Source organism: Branchiostoma lanceolatum, chromosome 5 (assembly GCF_035083965.1).
Source record: "Branchiostoma lanceolatum isolate klBraLanc5 chromosome 5, klBraLanc5.hap2, whole genome shotgun sequence".
Taxonomy (NCBI): domain Eukaryota; kingdom Metazoa; phylum Chordata; class Leptocardii; order Amphioxiformes; family Branchiostomatidae; genus Branchiostoma; species Branchiostoma lanceolatum.
In genome coordinates, this window is record NC_089726.1 from 7,103,043 (window position 1) to 7,121,331 (window position 18,289).

The following is an 18,289-nucleotide window of genomic DNA, read 5'->3' on the forward strand; positions in this document are numbered from 1 at the left end:
TGTGGGCATAAAAACTTAATTTCCGATGAATTATTGAATTATTGTAAATGTACGATGAAAATCATTTACCCCCCCCCCCATCTGTAGCTGTCACTCATTTAACTGGGCCGAGGTGGAAGTCGGCCCTTTTGAAGTTACATTTCAAGTTAACTGATACTCGTTACGTAACGTAACGTAACGACATCGTCCGTCAGAAGTAATTTGATTTGATTTAATTGATTATATGGATGGCATCTTCTGGGAACCCAAAAAAATTCTTCACATCTTCTTTGACTTTGGAATTGCTTTTGGCATTCTACGACATTAGTATCGTTTTCCAATATTCTTTTTTGTAATCTACGGAATGTGTTTGCTCATTTTGCAGCTGCTTTGTACGATTCATAGTGTGGTGACTGTTAGAAAACTTTTGGTTTTTGGAGACGGACGAAAATTGATGTGCGCGCGGATGTCATCCATATAATCAAATCAGCATGGCCTTAGCTTAGTATAATGCGTCACGAATGACCTCCGACCGCAGACATAGGAGAGTGATGAATTACGAGTAATGTTAGGTAATTCCGAACTTCTGACAACTTCATAGATTTTGCCCCAATACTAGACATGTTATCAATGTCCCGTATGTGTAGAACAAATATATGGATAATTTAGAGTAAAGACAAAGTTCAGGAGTGTCACGGGACAACAATGATGTGAACCTTGATCTTTATTTGTTCATTTGTTTAACATAGTCCGTGGTGCAAAGCGTGCAACTATTCTTACTTGCGTTATCTGAATTTCCCTGACGTTTATGTGTCTTTATTGGGCATATTATGTCTCTGTTACGTCAAATAGCAGTTACTCAAGCAACTGGATATGATTTTGGAAAAAATTAAGTTGCTTGAATAACTGCTATTTTGCGTATCTTATTACCTGGATGTCTAACCTTCATCGACGTGTGTCTCTGTGAGATTAAATGTTTTCCCTAGAAATACAGCCAGTATGTTCTGGTTTTGTAATTAGCTTTGTGTAAAAGCATAAAGTGCATTCAATAGAAAGAGTCATGCTATAATTCTGTATTTTCTTAGATGATACAATGTGAATGAAACTTTAATACAATTACAAGTCTTTTGTACTGAATTTTAAAGTTATGGATTGTAAGAGATAGCGGCTGATCTAGAGAATTGAAGGACACTGTCCTGCGATTCGTTTTATGCAAGGTTTTATAATTGACCCTACAGGTCCTTAAGTGATATAATGCTGGATATTTATCTTAGGTTTGCAACTCGGAATAAAACAGGGCAACGGATATCATTCTACAATGTCAACGAATATCTTGACATAATGTTCACCACAAACAACCAAACGTCCGTCGTCAGTCAGTGTTAGTCCGATTGGTGTGTTCAGCCCGTGTTCCTTCCGCGTCAGGACGTCTCTGATAAATGTTCCCTCACGACTGAACAGGGAAACACGATGGTTGTGGCGGTCAGCCACGACGATGTTGTCCTCGCTGTCCGTGATAATGCCACAGGGGTAGTTCGGGGTCTTGACTGTAACGAGATGGCTACCGGTGAGGTCGAATACCTTCAAAATGTTCTTGCCATCACTGACGATGATTTGGTGGCTGCTGTTGACGGTCACATGGAAGAAGGAACCTTTGTCCCGGAACGTAAACAAGGGGTCACCTCTAGAATTCAGTACAAAAACCTGGTGCCTGATAGTGACGATGATTCGCCCCCAACCGTCCACGGCAATACCTGTTGTATCTTCATCTTTCTCCTCGGCCCCTGCCACCTGGATGACACGAGACAACATCCCGTCTTTGTCCAGGACGTGAATCCTGTGTCCGTCTCCTGTCACCAACAGCTCACCGTTTGTCATGGCGGCCACGGACTTTGGACTGAACCCCAAGTCGATCTTCTTCTTGAAGTTCCCATCATTGTCCAGGAATTGCAGTCGTTTGTTGCCATGATCGGTCACTACGATGTCCCCCTCTACAGTGACAGCGACTGATGTAGGCACAACAAACTGTCCATCTTCCTTACCCTTCTTTCCCACCGTTTTCAATAGTTTGAGGCTCTCACCACGGGGACTCATTGGCGGGTATGGCCGAACGGGCAATAATTCATGTAACTTCCGTACTCTCATTGGTGTTATCGTACCCATCAGCTCGAACACTTCTTTCTCCAAGGTTGGCAAGGAAGGTCTGTAAAAGGTCAAGTTCCGTAAATCCTTGGTCAATTCGACCTTCTCGGCTATGTTTTCGTCCGAAGTTTGTTTCAACCTCTCCGTAACTTCTTCAACGACTAGCATGACCTCCGCCGGGCTCCCGTACTCCAGCACAGTGTCTGTGAACTGGATACAGCTCTTGGCTGAGGCCAGGTCCATCTCAGCTGCCTCTATGGCCATTTTCAGCTGTTTTTCCCGAGCGGCATTCATGGCGCGAAGCTGACCGATTCTGTCGTTTTTTGCTTTATTAACGGCCTCAATAATAGTCTCTGCTTGTTCCTCGATCTCCTCTTCTGTCCGCTGTACCCGTGAAGACCACTTGTCCTTCAGCGACCGCAACTGCTGTATCCACTTCTCATGCAATTCTCCCGTGTTATGGGCTGTCGACAGTCTTCCCCTGATCAGCGTTCTCTCCCTCTCGGCCGCCTTCTCAATCTCCACATACTGGTGATCGCTGTGCGCCGTGACCACACAGTGCAGACAGATGACCCGGTGACAGGTGTCACAGTAGAACTTGTTCAGTTCATGGTGATCCTCGCACATAGAGGTCTCCCTTGCAAAGATGTCGGCAATACTTTGGTGGCCGGACTGCAGGTCTTGAACTGTTACCACTTTGTGGGACCCACTCACTTTGAGCCTACGGTGGGTGTCGTTACACATCTGACACAGGTAGTCGGCACACTCCACGCAGTAGGACTCAGCAGAGTTGCCCCTTTCACAGACTGTGCATGGGGCATCATCCTCCTTTGCTTCCGATGTTCCTGCTTTTCCTTTGGTCTGTTGTTGTAGAATGTCGTGCAATTTGCCCACGATGAAGTTGGACTTCAGCCCTTGAACGCCATTCTGTGGAAGGGGCACGTCCTGTCGGCATGTTGGGCAGTCCAGTTTCCCTACCGGCTCTGTGGCCAGGAGCTTCTCCAAACACGGCTGGCAGAAGGTGTGAAGACACGGCAGCACCTTAGGCTGCTTGAAGTCCTCCAAGCAGATCTGGCAGACGAGTAGTTCCTCCGTAATTTCGCTGACAACGTTAGACGCCATCCTTACTCAGGTGTGTGTGTGTGAACTTTGGTACCCCAATGAAACTTCGATTAGGCTTAAAACTAACAGTCACGAGCGCTTTATTGACTTTTATGTATACTCGAGCTGAAATAGCACCAGATATGCGGATGTTCTTGATTGGTCCGTAATTAATAATAGCCTTCCTGTGAGTTTGATTGTACGATGCCTTTTGGTTTTCGGACGTTCGAACCGCGCTAGGACTAAGACATCTGTGATGCCATACAAGGATGCTCAATTAGTCTGACTTTCCACAGGATGGAGACTGCTGTGCGACCAAAGCTGGATTTATATATGGGTTAGAATACAAACCTAAATGTTAAAGTATCATTTGAAACACAACGAAACACAGAAAACTTCCAGCATACAGCATGGTCCGAAGTTACGCACACCCCCTTTTCACAAGAGGCTGCGACTTCTGAGCGACCAAAGATTCGACAGATCGCTGAAAAAGTGTTAAGAGCCAAGAAGAGATCACGTGCTTATGTGGAGTTGTTCTGGTTGGGTATTGAACAATGAAAAACCTTTGTCACCATTATCTATTACATGTTTGGTTACAGGGCATTTATGTTCATGGAACAAAAGGGTCGCCTAGCAATGCTTGCTACAATTGCAAGCATATACTGTCAAAGAAGCTAAGTGAAGAAGCTTTATTCCCAAGCTCAGAAGCGTCGCCTAGCAATGTTTACTACAACTGCAGTAGTTCGCGGCAAGGACTGATGGTTACAGTCGATTTTCCCTGCAAGAAGACCCCGTAAAAGTACTTACCCAACTTTCAATCTCAAATTTTCTTCTTTACCAACAAATGACAAGGGTGTAGCTGATAACCATGAAAAGAAAACGGAGGTTGACCGGCTCAAACTCTAGGGATAGCTGACTGAAGTAAACAAAACGTACCTTTGACCCCCTTTGACCCCCTTTGACGTACCTTTTGTTGTAACGGCCGGCTCCAGTTCGGCTCCAGTTGTATCATTCCCCACATTCGCTACACATACATGTGTCATCATGAACAGGAAACGCACATAGCTGTCTTACTCCTCAATTAGGCACATACACTACAGACATCTTCCTTACAGAACGCTAACCTTGATTACGGATTTGCATATCCCAACAATCTTGTAGCGTCGCTGCGGCCGATCGAATTGACAAAGCACTCAACGAATTTCATCGACAAAAAACGAATCTTTTTAAGCTTTGTGTTTTTTGTTGTCTTTTTGGTCATACTTGTACGTTTTGAATGATATTTCCATAATAAAGTCAAGGGTAATTATAACAAAATCCAGTTTGAGGACGTAGGCCAGCGTGCTGCGGGTTCAGTGAGAAGGGAGCTTAATGCATGAAACAAGGATGTTATTTTATAGAAGTAGATGATGCATGATTGGATCCGTGTGTCCAAGTATCGGTTCCTGTTGCGCGTCATACAGTTCTGTTGTTTACGTGAAGCAATGTCTTGAGTTCCATGCTTGTAGAGTTGTGCTCATTAAATGGTGGTATTTTTCACAGCAAGGCACCGAGGGGGTCTTACTTTATTGCTTTACATTCTTTGGTACATAATTCATAGGTTTCTATAAACATCTAAGTTGATTGATTTTTGCAACAAAGATTCTCTAAAAAGATAGCTCAGATCGTACTCGGAATTTTTGTTAAAACTTTTTATTGAAAATAACAACAGCACACACATTCACACACACACACACACACACACACACACAAACACACATACACACGGTGATGTCGTACTCAAGCACAAACTTTAGGGATATGCAAATTTTGTGGTGTATCATATGAGTTATCGGGAGCAATGTATACGTAATGCACGAAACAAGGATGTCATCTTATTGAAGTAGATTGTCGGTTATGATACATGATTGGATCCGTGTGTCCAAGTATCGGCTACTGTTGCGTGCCACACAGTTCTGTTGTTTACGTGAAGCAGTGTCTAGAGTCCCATGGCGCAGGCGTGCTCATTAAATGATGGTATTTTCACAGCAAGGCACCGAGGGGTTCTTACTTTATTGCTTTACATTCTTTGGTACATAATTCATAGCTTTCTATAAACATCTAAGTTGATTGAATTTTGCAACAAAGATTATTTTAAAAGGTAGCTCAGATCGAACTCGGAATTTTAATTTTTCTTATTGAAAACAAACCAACAAAAATACACACAGTGATGCCGTACTCAAGCACAAACTTTAGGGACAAGCACAATTTGGCAGGCTAACCGTAAGGGATAATTCTAGAAATGAATGAATCATTATTATTATACATCCCATGGTGCATAGTGCATAACTTTCTATAAACCTCTGATATTTTTTACATCAACAACATTCTAAACGAGCATAGGAAAACCCGGTGCGCACTTTGCACTGTTATATGAAATCAAAGAAGTTTGTAAAGACAACAAAAGTTGACTTTTGTACTCAAACTACTATGAACACCAACAAATCTTTGATAAATGCACTTGTGCCACTTCAGATACAATTATTTGTATACCTCAATTACAGTGAATGTTGGTCCGTGTTGTATGTTCCGTAGTATAAACATATGTGGGTAGTAGAGGGATTAGTTGTATCATGTTGTAAGTTTTGGGGAGCAATGTCTTCGTAATGCACGAAACAAGGATGTCATCTTATTGAAGTAGATTTTCGGCTATGATGCATGATTGGATCCGTGTGTCCAAGTATCGGCTTCTGTTGCGCGTCATACAGTTCTGTTGTTTACGTGAAGCAGTGTCTAGAGTTCCATGCCGCAGGTGTGCTCAATAAATGGCGGTATTTTCACAGCAAGGCACCAAAGGGTTTTTACTTTATTATTGCTTTACATTCTTTGGTACATGATTCATAGTTTTCTATAAACATCTAAGTTGATTGATTTTTGCAACAAAGATTATTTTGAAAGGTAGCTCAGATCGGACTCGGAATTTTATTGAAAAAAACCCCCAACAAAACACACACACAGTGGTGCCGTACTCAAGGACAAACTTTAGGGATAAGCAAATTATGGCAGACTAACCGTAAGGGATAAATCTAGAAATGAATGAATCATTATTATCTATCATGTATCCCATGGTGTATTGTGTAGGACTTTCTATTAACCTCAGTGCTGTTGTTTACGTAAAGAGTTCCATGCCACAGGTGTGCTCATTAAATGGTGGTATTTTTCACGGCAAGGCACCGAGGGATTCTTACTTTATTGCTTTACATTCTTTGGTACATAATTCATAGCTTTCTATAAACATCTATCTTGGTTGATTTTTGCAACAAAGATTCTTTGAAAAAGATAGCTCAGATCGTACTCGTAATTTTGATTAAAACTTTTTATTGAAAAAAAAAAAACACAAACATACACACAGTGATGCCGTACCCAAGCACGAACTTTAGGGATAAGCACATTCTGCCAGGCTAACCGTAAGGGATAATTTTGAAAATAATTGAACCATTGTTATCATACATCCCATGGTGCATCGTGCAGAACTTTCCATAAACCTCTAGAGAGTTTTTTTTACAAACCTCGGATTTTTTTTACATCAAAAACATTCTAAACGAGCCTGGAACTGTTATATGAAATCAAAGAAGTTTGTACAGACAACAACAGTTGCACTCCAGCTACTCTGAACACCAAAAAATCTTTGATAAATGCACTCGTGCCATTTCAGATACAATTATTTGAATACCTCAAATACAGTGAATGTTGGACCGTGTTATATATTTCGTTGTACAGAATAAACATATGTGAGTTATCGGGAGCATGGTATACGTAATGCACGAAACAAGGATGTCAATTAATAGATGTAGATTGTCGGTTATGATGTATGATTAGATCCCTGTGTCCAAGGACATGTTGCGTGTCATACAGTACTGTTGTTTACTTAGCAGTGTCTAGAGTTCCATGTCGCAGATGTGCTCATTATATGGCGGTATTTTCGCAACAAGGCAACGAGGGGTTCTTACTTTATTTCTTTACATTCTTTGGTAAATAATCCATAGCTTTCTATAAACATCAATCTTGATTGATTTTTGCAACAAAGATTGATTAAAAGATAGCTCAGATCGTACTCGTAATTTTAAAACTTTTTATTGAAAAAAAAACCCCACACATAGTGGTGCCGTACCCAAGCACGAACTTAAGGGATAAGCGCATTCTGTCATGCTAACCAATAGGGATGATTTCAGAGATGAATAAAGCATTATCATTAGACATCCCATGGTGTATCGTGCAGAACTTTCTATGAACCTCTGATTTTCTTTACAAGAAAATGTTATAAACGGGGCTTTAGAAACCCCGTACGCACTTTGCACTGTTATATGAAATCAAAGAAGTTTGTACAGACAACATCAGTTGTACTCCTGCTACTCAGAACACCCCAAAATCTTTGATAAATGTACTTGTGCCATTTCAGATACAATTATTTCCATGTATAAAGTTATTTATCTGACATAATGGATAGGAGCGTACATAACTTTCTTGCACCTATTATACACATACACTAACAGATGTAAGCATCTACCTTACAGAACATAAACCTTGATAAATTTACATATTCCAACAGTATTGTTGCATCAGGTAGGTCTCCATGGTATTTTCTACATAAAGTAAATGCTGGAACGTGGTGGGAATAAAACAGGAATAACTTTTTAATACAGTGGGGGTTTAGGCCCAGTTGAGGGAATTTTGATCAGTGTTATATGTTTCATAGTTCAAACATCTGTTGGTAACAGAAGGTTTGTAAGTATACTCTGAGTCATCGGGTATGTCGAATTACACAAAACAACGATTCTACTTTTTGATAAGAGTAGATCTATAGTTATGATGCATGACTAGATACCTGGTGTCATACAGTAAAGCATTGTTTAGAGCTTCATGTCACAGTGTGGCTCATAACCTGTGGTATCTTTAACAGCGAGTCATCAAGGGGCACCAAGGATTCCTTACTTGATTGGTTGACATGTAAATTTTCCCCACGCAATTCAGCATTTGGCTGAGAGGTGGGAGGGGCTGTACACAATTTTAGAAGTGAATGAACAATTATTACCAAACATCTCATAGTCTATCGTGCAGATCTTTCTATAAACCTATGGAGTTTTCTACAAACCTCTGATTTTTTTTCTAAAAAAAAAAAAGCTAAACGAGCCTTATTGGAAAACCCGGTGCGCACTTTGCACTGTTATATGAAATCAAAGAAGTTTGTACAGATCTAGACAATAACAGTTATACTAGTGTCCAGTCAGGTGAAAAAGTAAGTTATATTAGAAGAGCAACAAGCATGAATTTTGGGGATTAGCAAAGCTAACTTTGAAATGCTTTAGAATTGTTCTGTTCGTTGAGATCATCTTGCAGGAATCGAGGTGATAAGCATGGGCAATTTTCCACTTATCTTCAAGAATGAAACTGCACATTGTTAGTTTGTGTTGTTTCATATCGCCATTTAGTAGTGCGACTAGATACGGTTATCTTTTTCATCTTCACCTGGAGTGTTTTCCTCCACATTACATGTAGGCAAAGTTGTCATGGGCTTGTCTTCAGCAGAGTCCGTTCCATCTGCCGTCACCTCAGTTCCACCTACGGTTGTCTGCATGTTGCCGGCAATGGCGGTTCGTCCACTGTCCTGATTAAGGCGTGCCTTGTTCTTCTCCACATCAGCGAGAGTTGTCATTGGCATGTCTGTGGTAGAGCTGTTTCCATCTGCCATTGCCTGAGTTTTCCCTCCCGTGGTTTGCAGGTTGCTGGCAGTGGTGGTGGTAGTTTGTCCACTGCTCTTAGGAGGCTCACCCAGACCAAGTCGTGCCATGATAGCTGACTTCCATTTTTGCATCACTTCCCCCGTCATTGTTGCCACTACTGTCAACAAAAGGCCTTGAGAAGCATTCAGAACTATAAAGATGTAGTCCAAAACGCTGCTGTTGACGTAAGGATAAATGAAGCCCAAAATCCAAGTGAACCCCGTTAGAAACGAGATACGCATATAGACCCAGGCCTTGCTGCTCTGTGAGCGAGACATAGCAGCGTCAGCTATCTGAAATGACTTCCGTATGGTCAGCAAGACAAAAGTGATCAAGACAGAATTGATCAGAAGGGAACAGAGGACAGGCACTCCAAAGGTCACCAGACTGCTGATCGGATTACCGATCCAACAGTTCTCTCCGTAACCAACACTGACAGAACTGAGGAATTCCACAATCAGTGTCACTACTACTACAGGTACCGGCATCAGCCAGGTATACAAGAGGTATTTGTATAGTTTCACTCTTTCTAAGCCATCACGAAACGTAAGAAAGAGATCCATCGCTAGTGCGTTCATAGATGTGAAGGCCGTCAGCAGAAGGTAGTGCAGAATAATTGCATACGCTGTACAGCCTGGTCCGGAAGGGACAGACACACGTACCACAAACATGAATTCAGCAGCTGTCATGCAAATCATCATCTGAACCTTCAGCTTTTCTGGGACTTTCTTCCACTGACCAGACCTGGCAGTGTGGACCACGAAACCAAACACGGCTACGACAGACACTATCACAAGACCCAGGGTTAACCAACTCTGGTTGGCGTCCCAACTGCTGATGGTCTGGCCTGCCCGGGTATCGTTCGAGAAGTGCTGCAGTATGCACTCCCCGCAGATTGAGGCTGTTGTGTTCAGAATTACTACTTGCTCAGCTGGGCAGGATACGTTAGAACTCAACAGATGGATAGTACCATTCGAAAGGACACTGAACTCTTCGAATTTGAAGATCAAAGCGGGTTTGCTGCAATTCTGTAAGGAAATGGTTTTGTTTGATGAGCCATGATTTCTACTGTCGGACGAGAAATGCCGACATGTGTCTGCAAACGGGTCGTATACAGTGTCGGAGGGGCACTGGGTGGGATTATTTTCCCCACTCTCATCGACATCAAAGTTGAATAGACGAGTTAATGACATTTGTTGGAGACATTCGTATTGTGAAGTACGAGTTTCAAAACACTCATTCAGTTCCGATGTCACACTGAAATCAAAAACAGTGGCACCACACCTTAGGTTTGTGGTTGCCGTAAGGGAAAGTCCTTCGCAAAGAGCACAGTGTAGGTTTCTATAGGTCTTATATCTACTGGCAACAGGATAGATGTAGGACCTGCAAGCAGCGACGTCACAATTTGCATTTGGAAAATTTGCTTCGGGGGAAAGACATGGTCTTGCACTGGGAACCATGAATTCTAGCCTGTTTGTACCAAGGCAACCGGTATTCTTCACTTCTTCATTTTCAACACCAAAAATACTGAGAATATTGCTGTACGCCTGTGTCTGTGCAGGGGTATCTACAGAGGAATTAAGTTGTCCAGAACATATTGGTTCGGGCTCCCAAGTATCTACTTCTGTCATTGTTACATTGTTACAAAGAGCACAGAATATGTTTCTGTAGGTGACATTGTACGGACCATCGTCTTCCACCGGTATCCTGTACACCGTGTCACTGGGGTTGAAGGGATCCACTTGCTGTAAACACTGATCCCTTGTGACGTCATCCGTCCATCCGTCAGGGCAGTCAGCAACCAACCAATAGGACGGCCAATTGATGAAGCCAGGCACACACTTCCACTTTAGATGGTAGTAGTCAGGTGGTGGTTGAGCTAAGCTGTCCATTCTGTGGCGGGTTTGTTAATGAAATAGTAATAAATCACATGTTTCTAGTTAACCCTACTACTTTATTGGCATCTTGGAACGGGGGGTGGGCGTAATCATATATATATATTATTACAATGCAAAACTTTCTTCCAACACAAAGGCTCAAATTTTCGACGACCACTGTCGTCTTCTTCAGGATCAATAATGACATTAATTGAGTTATGTTGTTCACAAACCAAACAACCCACCAATGACGTCACGTAATCAACATCCGTTTTGACGATCAGTACAAATTATAGTGCTTTGTCATATGAATACCTGCAGTTTTTTCATCAACATATCTTCTGTTCATAAGAAATCTCATATGTTCATTTTGAAGATGTATAATTACTTACTCGACATCTTCACAGCAGTCGTTGAAAATGCTGCAGGCAGGTTTGTCACAGAAACAAAGTTTCCCCAAGACTTGTGGCTGTCCCTTGCCACAGGTATATTGTCCCTTGCACTCTTGTCCGATGAAGTCGAGGGATAGAGGGTCTAAGATGGACATGAAGCAACAACAAATGAATGATTCTCCATGCTTACATTTTAAAGCCTTCGTTCAAAATATTGGTGAAGCATGCTTTAAAATCGCCAGTCACAATCTTTTTCTCCATTGGTTACGTTGCAACCAAGTTCAACAAAATACTCATTCATAGCTTTGATAACTATGATCCTTCTGTAGATTTGAAGATGCAAGAATACATTAACATTGCACTGTGACATCTCGACACAGAGCTGAACAAGGAGTGGTGGATGCCACCCGAAAGCTACTCAGGTTGCAATTTATTGTTGTATCAGTTTAATTCCTCAATATTTCTATTGACATTGTAGTCAGCTTCAATTGTGCTCACCGGCACATTCCATCACATTGCAGTAGCTCCACCGCAGTGTCGGGTCCGTGGTGTAGCACCAGGGCCGCTCCTTGTTGTCAGGGTTACGGCAGAAGTTTTCCTCCAGGCCTGCATCAGGATGAGCCTGTGGTGTGTGGGGATGGTTGTGGGGGGACTGGGAGTCCCATCTCTGACACACTCGGTCTCCTACCCTGTAGAGGGGAACACAAAAGAAGACATTCACGAAAAGATCAACATGTCCTAATTTTGAAACTTATCATTGCAGTCAAAGAAAAAAAACAGTATATCATAAGGAATGCAGGTAAACGGTCTGGAAGCATTGGTTAAAAATGAGTTCGGAGTTTCCCAAGAATCAGGAGACCTTGTTCATGACTGACTCGCAACCATGGTCTTTGTAGGGAATGGTAGGGAGGGCTACTATTAGAAATGTGTCTAATCTTACCTATTCACGTGCCCTGCGTAGCTCCTTCCCTTGTCAATTGCGTAGAAGCAACTTGTTGGTGAGGCTTGAAATGTAAAACAGAAGGAGAAAGTATGGTTTTATGAAACGTAAAAGTTGTCTCTCTAATCATTGTGTTTTGCTGGCGATCCCTTGAAACGCAACCTACCGGTCTACTTATCAGTTTATACTAGCACCATTACTGTTAATAAAATTACAATTCGTAAAGCTTTACGGACTTTCATTACTAGGTGGAGATTCAAGAGGTGTTAAACTATGTTGTGTAACCAAGGATGTTCTATTTAACCCATCTTGGTATAACTGACAGGTTAAGGATTAAAAGTCTTCTTTTGAGCTGCAATGTCTGAAGAGCAAAAAAAAATGAATAAATACAAATGGAGATAAATGAATAAAGAGTTGGCTAATACCGTCGCAAGCGAAGACGTCATCACAGTACATCCACCTGATGAGGGGGTTGTCTGTGTAACACCACGGCCTGTCCTTCCCGTCCGGGTTCCGACAGTAGTTCTGCTCCAGCCCTGCCGATGGGTAAGCCTGGGGAGTGTGGTTATGGGTGTGGGGGTACTGAGATGTCCAGAACTGACAGGATTTGTCTCTGTTTGCAAGACCCCTGTAGCTTGTCCCTTTGTCGTGGAGATGGTAACAGTCTGTGGACATATAACATTAACGTTACATTGTAAATGTTGTTCATAAAAAGGAGTATTTCAGAGCTTTTCAATTCTCAAGCTGTACATGTTGTGTGCATGTTAGTAGTTTGACGTTGTGGTTGCCACAGAAAATGTAGGCTAGTTTGTTGTCCTAACGCATATGTCCGAAATAAACACAAACGCTATGCATGAGATAGCCCAACTATATTTAGTTACAAACTTGTTATAATTTATTGAAAAGATCGGGAGGGAAAACTATTGTAGGCAAAATACGGTCTCCTTGTGCCATAATTGTTAGTTCATTGCTATCTCTGTCGCTCTCCTAATGAATGATGTATTGCTATCCACAGTTTGATAGAGTTGTCAGTGATGACTGTGATGACTGTGTGTGGAGAACTCACCACAGTTCTTCTCATCGCTGTTATCCCCACAGTCATCTCTACCGTTACACCGGGTAGCCGGGTGGAACAGGGCTCCGTTGTCACAGGCAGCAGCAGCTGATGAACAGATGTGTCATTGTTGAACCAACTAGAAAAGTGTTTCCTTCAACTGTAAGCTGTGCAATTATCTAAGGCCAGTTAATGAAAAATCTAACCAGCGACAATTCTTAATCATGTACAGGCGTCCCACCTGTTTGGAACAACTTGAATAAGACATTAAAGTTGAGTCCCTCTTTTGCTATTCTCAAGAGTCACAATAAGTTTTATCAAGAACACTACATTTTCCTAATTTGGTTTCCGTTTCTTTCAAATTGTTTACTACTTTGTTTACTACTTCACATCGAACGCATATCCATGTATGATTAAACAAATTATAGTAAATTCTTTAATGTACTGTGTTCTCACTATATTGTTTCAGGAATTTATTACCCAACTTATTTCCTTTGTTTTGTTTTGTTTTGTTTGATTAATTTAAGTTGTTATTCAATTTGAAAAGGGATGCCTTTTCATAAGCATAAGCTTTTGGCCTTCTTGCACTGTAATATTTTCTTTCTTATTTCAATGTTATGTATTTATTACTTTTTAAGTGCAAATAAATAAATAAATGAAAAAAATGAAAAATGTTGCCAGTGTACTCACGACAAGACTCGTCGCTGCCATCGCTGCAATCTTCTATTCCGTCACATCTGGAATAGCGCTGTCCGTTTTCCCCACAGGGGACGTGGTTGTTGTTATTATTACATTCCTTCAGGACATCTATGCATTGGCCATTGCTGCACGCCATCTTGTCTTGTCGCTCGCCTGCGTCGAAGATAAGGTAAAACATTTTAGCTAAATCACATTTTCCTACATTGATATTTGAAGTAGTAGTTTTATGGATATTCCAGTTCCTAACGTCGGAGTGACAAATGTAACATTGTGTAACCAACACATTTCCGATGTAATGATTTGAAGAAAAAACAATACCGAAAAGATGAAAAACTCTACATGGCCTGGCTACTCGAAGTCCACCATATGCGAAGTACATGCTGAAAGTCAGACCCAGAAAACTTAAACAAATGCCGTCAATCAAACAAACAACTTTAAGTTAGGATAATGGTCAGAAAAAAAGAGTAGCAAAGAATGACTTCACTTACAGCAGTTCTGTTCGTCTGTGTTGTCTCCGCAGTCGTCGCTGCCGTCACAGACTTGTGTCTTGTTGATGGTGGCCCCATTTAAACAAATCTCTTCATCTGTTGTTAAAAGGACAATGACAATGTCAGACAGTCGAATGTGTATCATGTGTTGGTAGAAGATAAACCCCAAATATGCTCGTTTACTGCAGCTAATCCAAGCTACAAGTCGAATACTTTTCTTGTCTTCTTATATGCAAGTATCACGATCTAATTCTCTGTTCCTCACTTCTGCATGTTTTAAGTTAACTTAACAATAAAGAAGATCAGGACGGACGCAAGGGGCATGGAAGCAGACTAAAACCACAGATTGTTATAATGGTTCTAGAGTAGCCCGACCGGAGCCCAGACCGGCTACACCAGATACGGGCCCATTTGTAAATGTTACCAAGGCATCATCTCTCCGCACTGCTATGCAACGGTAACATTTAGAAAAAGGGGCCCCGCCGGGTAGTTTACGTGCTTTTTTTCACTTTCGGGCGTGACCCCTACGTGGTCCAGTGGAACACGACTGGGTACGGCTGGGCCCCGGGATCGATTAAACTCAACCCGGGACCAGGTACCAAATAGACGGCGTAAGCTAATCGTGATAACACCTAGAGGCCTCCCACCCCCTCCGTATCCAACAGTCCTCCGGGACAAATGCTCACTTCGGGGTCCGGCCGGGTCTACACCCCCTACGGGCACAGGCGCAATTCTGACCGAAGCATAAGTCCTTTACCACAGTTATGTTCATCGCTCCCGTCGTCACAGTCCACTATCCCGTCACAGATCACCTCATACACGTCACAGTCACCGTCTGTGCAGACCTTCCTTTCAAATCCGGAGCAAGCTGGACAAACATAACAAGATACAATCATCATAAGCAGTTATGGTGTCACAAATATTATGTTAGAATTGTGGCCAAGTATTTCACACCAAATGTTTGTACCTGGTGAATGGGTGCCTGGTCTATTTAATTTGGTAAAACATTCTTGTGTCTGTCTTCAACAATACTAAGATTCTCAAAATTTAAACAAAACATTTTTCCGTCTTTTTTCTTTTTTCCATTCTCGCATTTTAGATGTTATTTGTACTTAGTGTAGCCTTACTTGGTTTAAAAGCTTATGCCACAACCCCCATGGCAAGTTTATTGCGTGTTGCTCTGACATCATATACAAGAACCGAGCACTAACCTTGGAAAAACTTCACTTCCATGATTTCAAAAGTTGCAGACCCTGACGCTATCGAAGAGGTGAATTGCAGACGCCAAAGCTGTCCTGTAGCGAGGAACCCGGTCAGATCAACTTCATTCAGACGTATTTCTGTTAGTGCAGCAGATTCCTGATCGACACCACGAGGATCTGAAGCAGGGAAATGTTTCACAGTCTCAAACCGATGCCCTGATGACATTGAACTTAACACTGTTACATCCCGACCGTGGTAGTACCACATGCGGACTCGTGAGAGGGTTACGGGGGTCTGCAGGTCAAAGGTGAGCCACCAGGTGTCCTCTGCAGCTGCACGTCGCCAGCCGGTTCTTAAGTTGGAGTCCAGAACATAGCCAGCCACGTGTCGGACCCCGTCGTCATCCTCCCATTCTTCCGCCGTCACCCATGTAGGGTCGGTCTCCATCCAGCCATCTGCCAGTGACAGCACTTCATTAATATTTCATGCAGGTATTAATTCATAATTCTGCTAAAATGGTAGGTTATTAGAGAAATGCTTTTTGTTGTTGTTGTGAATAATATCATTCATTTTCGACCAAGGGCGTGGATCCCACTAAATGCTTCAACCGACATCTACCGGGTCCACTAACCTGTGTGTTAGGATATATATTCTTATTTGACAAAAATAGCTATGTCTTTCTCACGAAGTTAACAAAATGTGCTTGTATCTCGCTAGCGCTAAATGTTGCCGATGTTGTGTCCTTGGGAAAGGCACTTCACACGACTTTTCTCACTTCACCCAGGTGTTAAAGTGGGCACCTGGCGCAAGTTGGGGAGGTTAAAGGATAACAACTCACCGCCAATACGGCCTTGAAATGGCTATGGGACAACCTAAATCTTATCAATCTTACTGTTCTCTGCATGTGCCACTAGTCCTTTGTTGTGTCCATCAGTTTTCCTGCATCAGGCAGGGAAAAAAGTACGACTTGGGCCCACTCCTACATTGTAGTGTGGGTCCAGAAGACTGAGTGCTATTCTGGTCTACATAGCTGCACGTGTCTACTTTGCTTGTTGGAAAAGGACCACTAGGGCCAGTTCTACAGTGTTGTCCGTGTCTATACTAGCAGCATTTGTATAGGCTTGCAGGATCTACAGAGCTAGTACTAGTACGTCCATGCCAGAACTAAAAAGGACCGGCCTTGGGCAAGTAGACGCCGTAAGCTAATCAATGTGCCCTTAAACAATTACTGACGTTAGCTAAAAGTCGTGTTGTCACTATGACGTGGTTTTTGTGCAGCAATGTATCAATGCTAAGGCAAGAAATATAACATTTGTATTCAATAGGTTGAGTCGTCAAAAGTCTATACTCACGTGTTTGCCTCAGAAAAATACTGTATGCACAATGTATTATCCCTAATGACTTCAGTATTCTACAAGAATAGTTGACATGGGGCCATGGTTATAAACCTGCTGTTCGACTGATCTTGCTCACAGTCACTGACGAAAAGTAGTGGATGCTACTTGAAACGTCTGACCGTTTCCAAAATCATATCCAGTTGTTTGAGTAACTGCTTTTTTGGCGTATCTTATTACCTGGATGTCTAATCTTCATCGACGTAAGAATAGTTGACATGGATAACTAGTTGCTTACCCGATAGCACAAATGCACCGGACAGACAATGGTACAGGCCCCACAGCAGCACCAGTGATGTTCTGGTGGACAGGCTTCCCATTCCGCTGGAGGACGGCTGGTCCTTGTCACACAGTCACAGCTGCCCCACACGCTGTACGGTTACAGTAGTACACTGTCGCCGTTTTATTTTCTAATTTCGTACAACAAAATCATAGCGTGCGCTGCAGAATGTTCATATTAACTCCCACGGTAGATAAAGAATGTTAGCCTCCATACCAGTCTTCTCTGAAGTATTTCACTATATCCAGTACTAGCATTGCTAAATAAACCCTTTTAGAGATCATTCGCTGGCTTTCAGCCGAGGCTAGGTGATTGAGTCTTTTGGTATTTTTATTTGCAGCTTTATGTATGTCTCGTAATTTGCCACCTGCTGTAGGCCTAATGACATATTGTTGGTTTTCTAGCTCGTCTTTAGGAATTCTATGTTTGCAGCTCTTTGTCCACCTAAAATTTACATTACTTGCGACTTTGACAGTTCAAGCTCATTTGTAAGCCTAAGAAGGCAGCGCAAGACGACATCTTTATGATATTCAGTTTATATTGAGCTAGGAAAATAGAGAAGACGAGTTTCCTTCCGGGTAAGGTCAATTCGCAGACGCATGTGATGGGGGAAACAGTTGTGCTTCTTATGCTATGTCAGATATTTACCGATACATTAAAACTCTTTGTATCACCTTGAAATACAACCAATTATCTTCAGCACAGTTTACTGATTAGTTGGCGCAACTGAATCCTTTGGGCGACTATAAAACTGCAGCAGAATGCTAGCAATTAATTGATGACGTTTTTTATATTGTCACGCGTTCTGTGGGGCTAGCACCCACCTGTCCTTTTAATACCAAACTCTTCCCTTTCGTAAAACAAGGCATGTACAGAGCCGTGCACGTATACCCCTGCGCTATTTGATTATTTTGTCACCGCATGTCAGTGTGGGCCCAGAACTCTGGGGGTGCCATCTACATTTCTCCCTATAGCCCGATC

At 42.2% G+C, this 18,289-nt stretch overlaps 1 protein-coding gene across 1 annotated transcript; it reads right to left on the reverse strand.

The window, feature by feature from the left end:
* Positions 1-690: 690 nt before the first annotated feature.
* Positions 691-3,260, reverse strand: LOC136434717 (tripartite motif-containing protein 2-like). Its single transcript, XM_066427740.1, has one exon. It carries the CDS (start codon positions 3,241-3,243, stop codon positions 1,288-1,290), a length of 1,956 nt encoding a protein of 651 aa, XP_066283837.1. The 5' UTR covers positions 3,244-3,260; the 3' UTR covers positions 691-1,287.
* Positions 3,261-18,289: the final 15,029 nt, after the last annotated feature.